At 41.0% G+C, this 14,978-nt stretch overlaps 1 protein-coding gene across 1 annotated transcript; it reads left to right on the forward strand.

The window, feature by feature from the left end:
- Window positions 1–411: 411 nt before the first annotated feature.
- On the forward strand, window positions 412–14,560 carry LOC104967654 (serine palmitoyltransferase 2-like). The gene is made up of 9 exons (XM_010797161.1): window positions 412–620; window positions 4,254–4,448; window positions 4,870–5,024; window positions 6,269–6,417; window positions 7,643–7,767; window positions 9,551–9,644; window positions 11,305–11,410; window positions 13,312–13,531; window positions 14,402–14,560. Exons 1-9 carry the CDS (start codon window positions 477–479, stop codon window positions 14,558–14,560), a joined length of 1,347 nt encoding a protein of 448 aa, XP_010795463.1. The 5' UTR covers window positions 412–476.
- Window positions 14,561–14,978: the final 418 nt, after the last annotated feature.

The following is a 14,978-nucleotide window of genomic DNA, read 5'->3' on the forward strand; positions in this document are numbered from 1 at the left end:
GGACGTCCCATGTTAAGAAAGCGTTACGCCTAGCAAAGATTAGGGATAAGAGGTCTCACACTGTTCGAAATTGATATTCCACAAATCTTATAATTTGTTTTGGAGTGTCTTGAAAATACCTAAATTAATGAGTTAATGTTCTTAACTTTTGTTCACAGAGCTAACTGAAAATACGCTACATTTTTATTTTACATAGTCTCTGCATATTATATAACTGCCTGCATTAAACTGTTCTCAGTGTCCCCAATGTTATATATATTCGAGTAATGAATTGTTAGTTTATAGACGATCTTTGTACTTGAGTAACTGCATTGGCCAATGAGACTTCTCGGGGGCGTGGATTTCCGGCGGTCTGGTGCGGTCACAGTGCAGAGTGGGCGTTTCTCTCCTACTCTAGCTCATACATGACTTCAGGACTACCGTTACACAAGTTGGGAGACAAGTGGTGAGATAACAGTCGCAGTCCGTAGAGAAAGATGACGGAAAGCTCCGCGAATAAGCTGCTAAACGGGGACGCCTGTCACCGAACCTCAAACGGTAAAAGGTCGAGTAAAAATGGCTTCGTGAAGAACCACTGTGTGTTTCAGCAGCCACAGAAGTACCGTCGCCCCAGGGAGAAGGTAAGGCCCAACACTCAGGGGGGTAAACAGCAATGGATGTGTTCGTTAACTCTGCAATAGTTTGAATGAAAAATAATGCTAGCTAATATTCTAATAATGTCTTTATCCCCCAATGTTATCCTTCGACTTCACATTGTTGTTTTGAATATGTTTGCACACAGAAAGTGTGACCCTACAGCACCTCATTAGAAAACTGTGTAACATAAGCTTGCTAATGTTTATGAATTGCTATGTTCTACATTACAGCCATATTACAAATTAGTAGACCCCTATTACACCCATGTTACACCGTTATTACACCCAGGTAACACACATTACACTGTTATTAGAACCATATTATGCTCAAGTAAAAGCAATATTACACCTATATTATACTGTTATGAGACCCACATTACACCCATGTAACTCCAATATTACACCCATATTACACCCATTTTACACATGGCCTGTCAAATGCCTGTATCCCCCAGGATACAGAACCCATTGAAGGGTTAACGCCTGTCTAGCATTTTGTCCTACCCTCGCAACTTGTCCCAATGCGACATTTTTTAAAGTGGCTGTTACCAATTGCAACCCAGAACTACATTACTCACACTTACATTTTAATTACATGACTTTCGAAATTCTGATTTTGATTACATTGTGGTTTTAAAACCAAATGATATACCCTGTAACCGGTTTTATGTGCTATGAAAGGTGCACTTCCCTATGCGTTTTATACTTCTTCTTTTGTGGTACCTGTCACCTGATCAGGGATGATTGTGACTTTTTGTTGTAACCTTACACTCTGTTGTTTCTCTGTGTGTGTGTGTGTGTGTGTGTGTGTGTGTGTGTGTGTGTGTGTGTGTGTGTGTGTGTGTGTGTGTGTGTGTGTGTGTGTGTGTGTGTGTGTGTGTGTGTGTGAAGTCAGTTTGGTCTCTGTTTACACTGACTCCAGTGTGAAGAAGAGCAGGGCCCTGTTGTGTTATTATCACCAGAGAAGCTGACTCTCTGTCTCCTGGGAAAGGAGGGGGGATGTAGAGCAGAGCCGGCTTCCTCATGACACTCAAGCAGGAGTGGAATGTCTCCAGGCAATGAAGGGTGTGGTCCCCCCTCACAGTTTTGAATGAAAACACAGTGTGTGTGTGTGTGTGTGTGTGTGTGTGTGTGTGTGTGTGTGTGTGTGTGTGTGTGTGTGTGTGTGTGTGTGTGTGTGTGTGTGTGTGTGTGTGTGTGTGTGTGCGCAGTGATGGAGGTGGGTTACACACACACATGACTTTTGTTTTGCTTTTTTGTTGATGTTTTGGTTGAAAACAGACAAGTAATTTAAAAAGCACTTATACTAAACAAAATGCATCTCTCTTATATATGAGAATATCAAATAGTATTTGTGTTGAAATCAGCATATAAGCTGCAGTATTGCTGATTTCAACATAAAGTCAATTAGGTCCAGATGCTTTGGCTGACACCAATAACATTATTTTGCAAATAGTGTCTCCACCCTGCCGGACAGAGCTGCATGTCACATATTTGTCTTATTCCAAGAAGAAACGGGGAACTACTTACTAAAATTGAGAGTGTCCCTAGTAGGTAGCTTTCGCATGTACAAAGCAGGCGATGCACTCAAATTCTATTTCTCTATCTGTTTCACCTGGGGAGAATGTCTGTTTATTCCAAATGTGAAGTAATCGTGGGCACAACTTATGACTGATTCCCCCGCCCCATAGTCTGCATATGGAAAATATTTGAAATTTGTTCCCACGTCACATATCTTTCGAAAGTTATGACACTTAAATGGCATTTTTTAAATGGGTAAACCACTTTGCTCAAGTCTGACTTGTCTGTCACTATCTAAGCTTACTAATACTTTAGACTGCACCCACGTAGGAGATATAAATGGTACAGCATTTATACCTGATTGGCGCTGTTTGTTATACTTCATCTTTACTTATAGAGCATCTTTGACACCATGCAAATCATTTACCAGTCTTTGCGAGGTTAGTCATGCTCAGGATCGATATCACCACAGTAAAAGTGACATCACCCTGTTGTGATATGGGCTCTGCCAGTTCTTGATAAGGCAACTGACACTTGACTTCAACGTACTTAAGCCTTTGTTTGCAAGAGGAACCAGGGTGTGTAACAAGGGTGTGTTTCTTGAGGCTGTGCCTTAAGTGTTTCTCAGATGAGCAAATAAAACGTCTGTCTAAAAACTCTTACTCACAAGTAACGACTTTAGAAGGAGTGTATATGCAAGGAACCAATAATTACATTGATGTATGTTAAAGGTTGGTTCCTAACCTGCCCTGAAATAACATTTAAAACAAATGAAAATACATAGCCTAGCTTACCGTATCGCAATATTTTAAATTGTATAACCCTGTATCATGATAGCTGATTTTCTTCCATTACACATCGCTACTATTTAGACCTTTTTACAATATTTCGGAGTCTCTTTGACAAATCAGCTATAAATGTTCTCCTAGGTTTGTGTCCATTGCTGGAAAAGTAATATTTCCTTATCAAGCTAGACATAATCCCAATATTGAGTATAAAGTATATATTTTATTTAGATTAAAGAAGAAACTCTCTCTCTAATGGCTTTCAGTTAGGATTGTAGTGTCAATATTTCTCAGTAAAATGTAGGCAAAATTGAACATGGTACTATTTTGGCTGGCAGGTAGAGGACTTACTCCCTTATTTACCTACTCTTAGGCCAAATGCAAAACATACACACTATGCCCGAAGCTTTCCTGTTACCACTATAGTGTAATACGATCATCATCTATTGAATTGCAGAGCATTTTTCCACAGCGTTTACCTCAGGTCAGGTCTTCCTCTCCTCGCTCCCTGTTTGTCCACAGGTATAAATGATTTAGCAAATATGACGTCAGTTAACCTGCATTTTGCCGCTGTGGTCGGCATCAGTATGCAACAGTCTCTTTGAACAGTGTTTTTGTGCTCAATGTTTGACATCTCCCAAACCTCCAGGTCCCTTCAAAGTTTTTCTTTACTTGGGAATATGGGACTGGTTGGACTGGTTTTAGACCCACACACAAAGTGCAGCGCTCTCCTGTTCCCTGGTATTTCTTGGAGGAGCATGACCGGTCACATGAGGCCTGGTTGCTAAGCAGCGGGGCACAGCCTGTAATGAGTAACCGCCCTCATTTGTTTAATGCTGCTTTTGTAGACAGCCGTTCCACAGTGCACTCCCAAATGATGCTCGTATTTTTTTTATTTCAGCTTTTTTGAGCTCCTCTAGTGTGTGACCATATTTATAGGATCCCATAATCCACGATCGATATTTCTATTCATAAAACTTGATGAATTAGAACCATGGATTGATGGTTATGTTCCTGCTCACTGAGCTGTAAAGTCATGGTTAGGTCCGTCTCTGTGAATTCATGTGCTTATTGTAGCCTTTATTAGGTTTCTAACTCTTTCCAAGGGAAACACATTATACACACTGCTGTCCACTAGTGAGTGTTTGTCCAGATCACAATCACAATTTATTGGGCTCTCTTGTAGGGCAGCTTTAACGAGTAAACAGACTTAGATCATAGGTACACCATTACCCATTAAAGAAGAACCCACCAGATGCTTGACTTCTAAATATGTGCCCTTGCCTCAATTGTTATCTTTATTCCCCCCCAGAACCAAAATGTCACACGCAACTCCAGCCTGTACAAGAAGCCTTTCTCGGAATCGTTTGAGGAGACGCCCCTTGTGGTGGCCGTGCTCACCTACATGGGCTACGGCATCCTCACCGTCTTCGGCTACCTCAGAGACTTCCTTCGCTACTGGAGCATGGAGAAGTGCAACGTGGCTCAGGAGAAGGAGGAGCAGAAGGTAAAGTAGACCCCATTGCATGCAAATGCAGATTTAAGTGACTTGTGAAGGTATTCAAGATCATTCACTCACTGAGGACCTGAAACCATGGCTTTGGTCTGTCAAATTCATGTAGCCTTTTTTTATTTTGAGAGTTGTAGCTCACCTGCAGTTTTGGGACTTTGTTCCTGATGTATGGTGCATAAAAACTGATACTTCAATAACGCTTGTCTGACTGATCCTCGAAAAGAACTGTTGTACAAGTAACATTTCGCAAGTCTTCCACACTCTCTGTCACACCTTTTTAATATCTGGTTTGAACAGAAAGTATTTGACTGTGCCCTTATCTGATGCAACACAAAGATGGCCTCTTGGGAATTTTTGGAATTGCTAAGACATGCCATTCAGATATCCAACACTCTACTATCCCCCCCCCCTGCAGGATTTCGTCCCACTCTATCAGGACTTCGAGAACTTTTACACCAGGAACTTGTACATGAGGATCCGAGACAACTGGAACAGACCCATCTGCAGTGTCCCCGGTGCTAAGATGGACCTGGTGGAGAGGGCTTCCCACGACTACAACTGGACTTTTGAGTAAGTTACTTCACAGTGGCACCAAGTGTGTGTGTGTGTGTGTGTGTGTGTGTGTGTGTGTGTGTGTGTGTGTGTGTGTGTGTGTGTGTGTGTGTGTGTGTTGTGTGTGTGTGTGCGTGTGTGGGGGTGTGGCGGGGGGGGCGCGCGCGGGTGTGTGTGGTGTGTGTGTGTGTGTGTGTGTGTGTGTGTGTGTGTGTGTGTTGTGTGTGTGTGGTGTGTGGGGCGGGTGTGGTGTGTGTGTGTGTGTGTGTGGTGTGTGTGGTGTGTGGTCTGTGTGTGCTGTGTGTGTGTGTGTGTTGTGCGGGGCCTCGTGTGGTGTGTGTGTGTGGTGGGGATGTGAATACCGCGTATCCACGGCGTTCCACAGAGCTGTGCTTTCTGTTCCACTTGATCTTCGCTTTCGTCAACTGGGCGTCAACAGGAAGTGTCACCGACCCCCGTTCTTCTTCTGGAGTCATAATTAAGAGTGACTGGCCTAAGCCCATTCAGAAGCACCAGTATCCCATCACATGGTATCTGAACAGGAAGCCATATGCCACTGTCGTTGAACTCTGAAATTTGAAGAGACAAAAAGGTCTCTTGATAACAGCGACATGTGGACTGTTGTGTTATATTTCCTCCGTATTGAAATATTATCAAAGTCTATGATCAGAATATATAATGTGATCTCCGTCAGCTCATTCATTTGGGACTAGGCCTGGGCAACATATCCATTATTTTGTGTTATCACAGTGTGACATGAGACCACATATTGTCTTAGGTTTGTTACATGGACACAAAAGGGATTTCTGATTTATTATTCTTCAGTTTTGACCATACATTTTACAAAAAAATTTTTTTTTTAAAACACAGTTTTTACATACTGTATAAAAAAAGTCAAAGAAAAAAATAGATTTCAATCCAAATGCAGAAAAATAAAGCTATATAATGTTTATTAATAAATAATAATAATAATAATAATAATCATAACACAAATCATCCCACAGCACGAATAAAAACATTACAATTCTATAAATAATAATGATATTAAGGGGAATAAAAAACAAGCGTATTTAGATTAAGATACTCAATGATATATATATATATAAAGGTGGCTAGGGGACATAACACTTTTGTTTAAGTTATCATGCACTGTGATAATAGAGGGTAACATTGACCAGGAAATGGTAGCTATGCAACCAGGGCAGTCATGCACACACTTTAAAGATCATTATACTTATTAACCCTCTGATTTCCTCTCTCAGGGACACAGGCAGAGTGGTGAAGGACGTCATCAACATGGGATCATACAACTACCTCGGCTTTGCTGAAAACACTGGAGCTTGTGCCGATGCTGCTATCGAAGTCACACAAAAGTACGGCCCTGGAGTGGGCAGCACTCGCTGCGAGATGGGTGAGTTCTCTTTCTTTAGAAGCTGTCAGGACTTTTTTCCTCATCTCATACGGCTTTTATCATAAAGAGTCAATAAATGCTCAAGTGGACCTCAGTTGTTACTTTAAAGGCTGCGCCCTCTTTTGTCAGCCGCGCTTTCAGCACTACAATACTGGCTACAGGCTTCAAGTGATTTTGAAGGACCGAAAGGCTGAGTTTGAAATATCGTGAAAGCATTTTGAAAAGCTTTGAAGTTCCAGTCCATTCCATTTCATTTTATTTTGACATGTGCAGCTACTGATAGTTTATCACATCTAATCTTGTTATCTCTAGCAAAAGAAAAGCTAAAGTTCATGGTCTATTTAACTTAAGGTGCCATGTGAGTATTTATTTTGGATAAACAAAAGCTTTGTTTACACACAGTGTTACTTACCACAACATTTTCTGTGTATTCTTAAAGTGTACCAAAGATGTTGAAATGACATCAGCATTTTTCTTCCTTGCGTATGCCTCATTGAACAGCATGACGGGGTGTTACTGACACCTGTTGATCAGTGGAATAGCTTGATACCGATGGTGTAACTTGGGATCGCGTTACACTGGTGCGCCTTGATGCACATCCTGGGCCCCATCGTAGAGATAGGGCTCCATAGTGTTTCTAAAGGGTTAAGAGGCCCTATTATACTTTTTTTAGTTTTGCCTTTCCTGTGTAGTGTGTGTGCAAATGTTCTGCAAAGGCTTGAATCCCAAATTTCCCTCCAGAAGGAGTTTCTCTCCCAGACAGTCCCCCCTCTGCCTGAGACGCCTCCATTGTTTTACTTGCGCAACCTAATGACATCCCTATGTAATACTTGTCTATTTGCTAGCGCTTCAACACATTGTATGTGATAAGCTAAGGGGTAGGACATCTTTAAGCAGTTGACCAATCACAACAAAGCCGGCCAGTTAACCAAACGGTGAAAAGAGGTGCTGCAGCACAGGCGGTATGAGAAAAATAAAGAGCTTTTTGAACATTAAAGCATGGAGACATGTCACAGTGGAGGCAGAAAACACAAATATGAAGCTTAAAATAGGGAAGCTTAAAATAGCACAATAGGGACCCTTAAAAAAGTCCAAAGGGACTCTTTAAGGTTTAACAGGTAATAAAACAAGTGTTGACCTAAATAGTTCCTACTTATGACAATTTAGCAAATTGCAGTACACTAATAGGAAGTTGTACTTAAACTAATATTTTTTTCCTCTCTAGGAAATCTTGACATCCACGAGGAGCTGGAGCAGTTGGTGACCCGGTTTCTGGGTGTTGAGTCATCCTTGGCTTTTGGGATGGGCTTCGCAACAAATTCCATGAACATTCCTGCTCTCACCGGGAAGGTACGGAATTTCATTCACTTCCTTTCTTATGATTTAGATCTCACTGGAACATCCTGCTCCTTTTGATTTGATTACTTTGACAGTGTTTCTTTAGTCACAAGTACCCTTAGTGGAATTGTTTGGGTATGCCATTAAACTGTTCAGGAAACAATGCTTCGTGTGTAAAGTAAAAACAAGTTTTCAGATGTACAGCCAATTTCGAAGGGTTCAAACTGTTCCACAGCACTAGTTTCCGTTATAAGCTTTCAAAACATCTCGAGGGCCTTGGGGCTGTAGATTGATATTTGACAGCCACTGTTATTCTAAACTCAACGAACCACACATGTCAGTCTTTACTCGCGTCTTAACTTGACCTTTTTTCTTTCGCTAGCCAGTTTCGCTTGAACAGGAAGTAGAACTGACAGGCTCGTGTACCTTGTGATTCAAAGAACACATTTCCTGACCACCGCATGAGTGGATAGCAGATGGACTGGGAGGGAGAGACAAACTTGCTGCGAGACAGTAAAGATCTGAGTCACTGAGATTGTCACAAGGGTTTATTTATTCTTAACTGTACCTGTCACATTTCCACTAGCTCATATCTATGTCATGCCATAATCATGTGTTGTGTAACAAGCTCATTGAATCATTGGAAAGAGGGAATGGTCTGACCTTTGGAAATGTTAAGGTTTGTTGACTTTAACAGGTCGATAAGGTGTGTTTATTTGGAAACATTATTTATGGTATAATGAACAATTGACCTACGTTTCTACTTATCTGAGGGAGGGAGGGAAACATATCTTTGGCGTATGTGGCTCAGGGGGGGGGGGAAAGAGTGTTTATCAAGTAAGATGTTTAGTTGTTCAATCCCCAATCCCTAAAGGCAACATGCCAAAGTGTCCTTGGGCAAGATACTTTACCCCAAACTGCTACAGTAGGCATCTCTACCGTATAGAAGAATATGTAATTTAAAGAGGCCCTTCTTTGCCTTTTGGGGGGTTTCACGCTCCTGTAGTGTTATATAGGCTTTTGTGCATGTAAATGGTCTGCAAAGGCTAAAATCCTTCCAGAGGGGGTTTCTCTTCCACACCCCAGACCCCCGCCTGACCCGCCTCAATTAGAATTATTTTGTTACTTCCTTAACATAGTGACATCACTATGTAACACTCGTACCTCCATTGGCCAACCCTCCTACACATTGTTTATGATAGGCTAAGGGGTGGGACATCTCTAAGCGGTTGACCAATCACAACAGAGCCGACCAGCTAACCAATCAGAGCAGACTGGGCTCTGGTTTCAGACAGAGGGTGAAAAGATGTGCTGCAGCACAGGCAGTATAAGAAAAATAAAGAGCTTTTTGAACATTAAAGCATGGAGACATGTCACAGTGGAGGAACAGAATACAATCATCAACCTGAAAATGTGCACAATAGAGCCCCTTGAATTTAATAATAGGATATCTCGAGATTAATGCGTCTATTCATTGCAACGGGTATACTTAATCACAGAGTATTAAAGTTTCATGTGTAACCCAAACAAGCCCGGATCATTTGCCTCACTGCGGGTGTGTTCTGGAACCTTCAGTTTAGTCAACACTAAACACTCCCATCATGTTAAATCCTGGGGTATTACAATTACGCAAGAAAAGCTCTTATAGAGGGTTGAACTTGAATATGAATAGTGTTTGACTTTCCTGGCTAATTAGGGATTGCTTTTTCTCTTAATGTCGACACCGATTATCAGCTAAGAAATACCAAGCTCTACAACTAGTTAAAAAATCATATTCTATATTTCTTTTTTTCAGGGTTGTCTTATTCTGAGTGACGAGCTGAATCACGCGTCGCTGGTGCTGGGGGCCCGTCTGTCTGGCTCCCCAATCCGGGTCTTCAAACACAACAGTGGGTGACCTCTTATACTAATTACATTACCTGATTAGTTACATAGAATTTTGACTCCCACACAATTACGTTTTAAAACTAAAGCGATATTCACGTAACAATGTTAGCATATTTCACAACTAATCTCAGCTCATACTAATAGCCTTAAAACGCATGTCACATGACCATTCACGTACACTGGGTATGCATGTGTCAGAAGTAGCAGGAAGCCGATGTTCTACTCTTTACTCTGTGTCATTTTTTTTTACTTCTTATAATAAAAGGTATTTTTTGATACATCAGACTTACATCTATATTTCCCACACATGCATTCTCACTCAGTCACATTAGGTGGAGAAATCTATTTTTTTTTTTTGTAAAGCAGCTACTAGGCTACTGCCACGTTACTAATGTATAGCCAACCTCTTTCTCTATCTTTCTCACTGACATCAAATTTACTTAAAAATAAGAAACAATTACAAAGTTTTCTACATTAAAGGTCAAAACATTTAGTAAACACGCATCTAACTTGTTTAGCGCTGTGTCTTCTCGTAGGGTAAAACCCTTGTTGTAGTTTAAGAAGAGGCCCCTTTAATAATCCCACAAGAGAAACTTAGTTTCTCACTTTGTTATTATATACATTATACAAAAAACATACATGCAGAGGACATATTATCATTCGTCCTAAATACAATACGACTTTTTTTGTTGAGAGGTGTCAGAGCAAAGAGGCTGCCATGTTTTAAAGCACCAGGAAGCAGATTGGGTTGAAGGACTTGCTCAAGGGCCCTGGAGGTGAACACGCACCTCTCCAGTCCAAACTCAGTATTTTTGGTCCGACTCGAACCGGCGACCCTTACAAAAGGAAGGACCTCCCTGTTAACTTCCACCGCTTTCCTCAATGCCGCAAACCCTTGCTTTAAACATTTATTTTTCATATTAAATGCGGAATTTAAGGACTCGTTATGACCCAACCAGGAAGTGAATGTGGGTTCTGCGTCATTGTCTCCAAAGGTTTCTGTTTCCTCCTCTTCAGACTATGATGCAAGACTGGGATTTTTGAACTGAAAAGGAAACTAGAGATTGCCAGAGGGATTACAGAGCATCTTTCAACACTATGAGACAGGATTTCGCCTTAGTCTGCTTGACCAAACAGAACAGCAAATCAGACAGACACTCATCCATTAATGAAAGAAAGCTCTCGTATAACTTTAGGAGAATAAAAGCTTTACTAAGTGTTGGGGAAATATTTCCCAAAGTCCATAACTTGACCCAGTTGATCAAACTGTCCTGACTGAGCACACGCACCTGTAACCTTGGCTGCTGTGCTCTCGGTGTTCTGTCTCCCTGTTCCTGCCTGTTGGCATCAGCTGATAGAGGTGTTATGATTCTATCTTGTTATGCAGCATGTTGATTATTCTCTCTGAACTAGCTGAATACATGGGTCTGGGGTAGAGTTCTTCAGAATTGATGTGGCAACTCTACCTTGAAGTCAGAACCTCTGGCTCTTGGGACTTGTGATGTGAATTCTCCGGCCGAAGCTCCAAATAAACCATCAGTGTTTGACATCAAAGCTCCTGCTCTTCCCGTGTCTCTTTCCTGAGTCGGTGACTCCCACTGCATTGCTACACTTAAGTTTCCCTTAAAATAAGACTATAAGTGTGTTTTTTGTGTGTTCTAGACATGATAAGCCTAGAGAAGCTGCTGAGAGACGCCATCGCACACGGGCAGCCGAGAACCCACCGACCCTGGAAGAAGATTCTCATTGTGGTGGAGGGAATTTACAGGTATATACTCACATGTACAGTACTCTTACACATACAAACATACTGTATTTAGTTAGTAAGAGCTGGATAATTAGGTTTAGCTAATTCAAAATTCAGTTTTTATTGCTATTTAACTGTAAGAATTGTAATACCATTACTGTATCTCATTACACTGTGTTTACTGCCAATTACTTGAAACCCACAGCTGTCTGGGGCAGGACATATTAATCTGTACTTAGTTTATCTTGTGTATTCCATTGGTCACATTTGAAGAAACATAAAAATACTCTCAGACAAAAAGTAATATATTAAATATTGATGTTGTATTTTACTTGACATTGCCCTTGGTGTAATTGATATAGCAGGAGTGCTGCATTTATAGGACCTATGACAGGTTTAGTTTATCAATACCTTTTACAATGTGACTCCATAATATTTTAAAGGTTGTTTTGTGATATAATGATGTCCCTTTATTCGGTGTAGCAGCAGATAAGTGACTCATTTATATAGGAAAAAGCACTTTTGGCAGTTTAGAGTTCAATGCAGAATCTTTCTTTGTATTTATTTTACGACTCCCACATGCTTACATTGTTAGAAAAAACTACACATAGACATTTTCTCATAGAAAAAAGTGTGTATACCAATTTCACAATATCTAGTTCAGACAGTATTGAGTCATAATGGCCGCCCGCCCTTATATCACTTTGTTTAAATATAGAAGATAATGTGGATTTGGAAGTGTGCCCACTCTCCTTGTATTCCTTTCTTCTCTGCAGTGTACTTACTAGAAAGGCAATCAATCCTGTTGATCAATAGAGTGTTCAGAGAAACGGCCTGACCTACTCAGTGCCCTGCGCTAATGCAATGTTAATGAAGTTTCATTTCCACTGGGAATTCCAAAGCTTCAACACCTGCTCATGCTCACACCACACTGCAGCCTTTTGAAGCCCAACATTACTGTACACTGCAGCCTTCTGAGGCCCAACATTACTGTTCACTGCAGCCTTCTGAGGCCCAACATTACTGTTCACTGCAGCCTTCTGAGGCCCAACATTACTGTTCACTGCAGCCTTCTGAGGCCCAACATTACTGTTCACTGCAGCCTTCTGAGGCCCAACATTACTGTTCACTGCAGCCTTCTGAGGCCCAACATTACTGTACACTGCAGCCTTCTGAAGCCCAACATTACTGTTCACTGCAGCCTTCTGAAGCCCAACATTACTGTACACTGCAGCCTTCTGAGGCCCAACATTACTGATAGCAGCCTTCTGAGGCCCAACATTACTGATAGCAGCCTTCTGAGGCCCAACATTACTGTTCACTGCAGCCTTCTGAGGCCCAACATTACTGTTCACTGCAGCCTTCTGAGGCCCAACATTACTGTTCACTGCAGCCTTCTGAGGCCCAACATTACTGTACACTGCAGCCTTCTGAGGCCCAACATTACTGTACACTGCAGCATGCCAATTATAATGAAATGTTAAATAAATCAGTTTCATATTGGTCATCTGCTACTGCTTTGTCAGTGCTCAAGTCCTAAAAAAGAAATGAGTAAATAAAGTAACATTTCAAATGTTCACTTTTTATGTAACACTTAGATTTGACTTATAATGCAGTAGCATTTACAATGGTCATGCTTATTTAAATCTAATGTATTTGCAGTATTCTTGTTTTGTTTTTCTACGCTTGTTTCTTCATGGTTGAATGCACTTATTTGAAGTCGCTTTGCATAAGCCTAAGGAAATGTCATTTAATGTCGTGAAGTGTAATGTATTCTCCATAAAGTAGCTGTGGATAGAATGTTGATAAGGCAGTGAGGAAGCTCATACAATACAAATAAACTATCTATTGTTGTCTTTTATTGCTATAGAGGAGTTGCGGGACATCTTGTTTATTTCTGACTGTATTTTTTCGTTCTGAAGTATGGAGGGCTCCATCGTGCGTCTGCCTGAAGTCATCGCTCTGAAGAAGCGCTACAAGGCGTACCTCTACCTAGACGAGGCCCACAGTATCGGGGCCCTGGGACCCAATGGCAAGGGAGTGGTGGACTACTTTGGCCTTGATCCCAAAGATGTCGACATAATGATGGGAACATTCACCAAGAGCTTCGGGGCTGCTGGAGGATACATTGGAGGCAAGAAGGTGGGTGAACCTTTACACAGATAAACCTTAAGCTGTGAGATCAGACAGAGGAGTTTGAATCATTCTGTGTTGTTAAAGAAACTATGAAGCACTCGGATTACAGTATGTGGAGCCATTGGTCATACACTCGAGGGATTTGAGCTATTTCCACGTTGTGTGTCATTCAGTTTTGGTGTTGGTCAACACTGTTTACGGGCAATAGGAAGTTTCGCTTACTGTTTTCTGAAAACGGTGTAAGCTTTCATTTTCTACAAATCAAAACTCACCTTTAAGAATTGCTTTTAATGTGTAAGTAATGTTGCTTGGTGTATATTTTAAGGCTGTATTCATATTTAAAAGCGGTTATGAAATAATAGTTATCATGCCCAAAAAACCCAGATGATGGCGCTTTACCTGTAATATATCTTTCCTTCAAAATGAGTAAACTCCTAGCCCACACCTTAAAATCATATTTTCAATTCTAAAGCTGCCTATAACCAATTATGTTATCCTACATTACAAATCATGTGCTACTGATATTATGTTTTGATCTATACTCAATAAACAAACAGTATTAAAACAGAATTGTACTCACCATCAGCAGCCATAATAACACACTTTGAATTACTTGGATTTCCTTGTTTATTCATGATGGAAATATTATGATTTTTAAATAAAACTGTGTAGTCAGCTTTTTCAGTTAATAAAATATCACTTCTTATAATATTTCAAATATTCTAATAATAATCTCATCAGTGCTAATACAGATGCACAACTGTCTCTCTTCTGTCTCTTCTCCTGTGTTTACTCACTAACCAAATTAAATATATAGCATCCCCGTTGTTTTTGGAAAATAAAAGGCTTAAGGCTTTAATATGATTTCTCTGTCAGGAGCTGATCGACTACCTGCGGCGCCACTCTCACAGCGCACTGTACGCCACCTCCATGTCACCCCCTGTGATCCAGCAGATAATCACCTCTATGAAAATCATCATGGGAGAGGACGGGACCACGCTGGGTAGGTGCCAGACAATGGCTCTCATCACTTAAAATTGCAAAGCATCAGTGTTGTGTACCATAAGAAGAGAAGTCACAAAATGTATAAGCTTTAATAAAGTGCTGCAGTGATGACGTTTTTTCGCAGGCCGACTAGCAAGGGCTCCCTCAATAAAAGTCGATTTTCAATTGGATTTTAGAGTATTGCAGAAAATAAAATCTGCGGCAAACACACGTTTATGATACTTACACATTTGACTCTCAACATATGAACCACTTTTATTATTTTTGAAGTGAAAATAAAATCACCAGAAGTAAAAAGCTAAGGGTGGCTAAAAAACAAACCACTCCCTCGACCCTACCCCTCCGTGACGGAGTGAACTCCGTCTGTAGCCACACTCGCAGCTCAACGAGGCTCCCTCCTGTCAGATGGAGGGAGTAAATACAGCAGCAAGCTTTGGGACGGACTCCC

The sequence above is a fragment of the Notothenia coriiceps genome, unplaced genomic scaffold (assembly GCF_000735185.1).
Source record: "Notothenia coriiceps isolate Sejong01 unplaced genomic scaffold, NC01 NC01_scaffold00037493, whole genome shotgun sequence".
Taxonomy (NCBI): domain Eukaryota; kingdom Metazoa; phylum Chordata; class Actinopteri; order Perciformes; family Nototheniidae; genus Notothenia; species Notothenia coriiceps.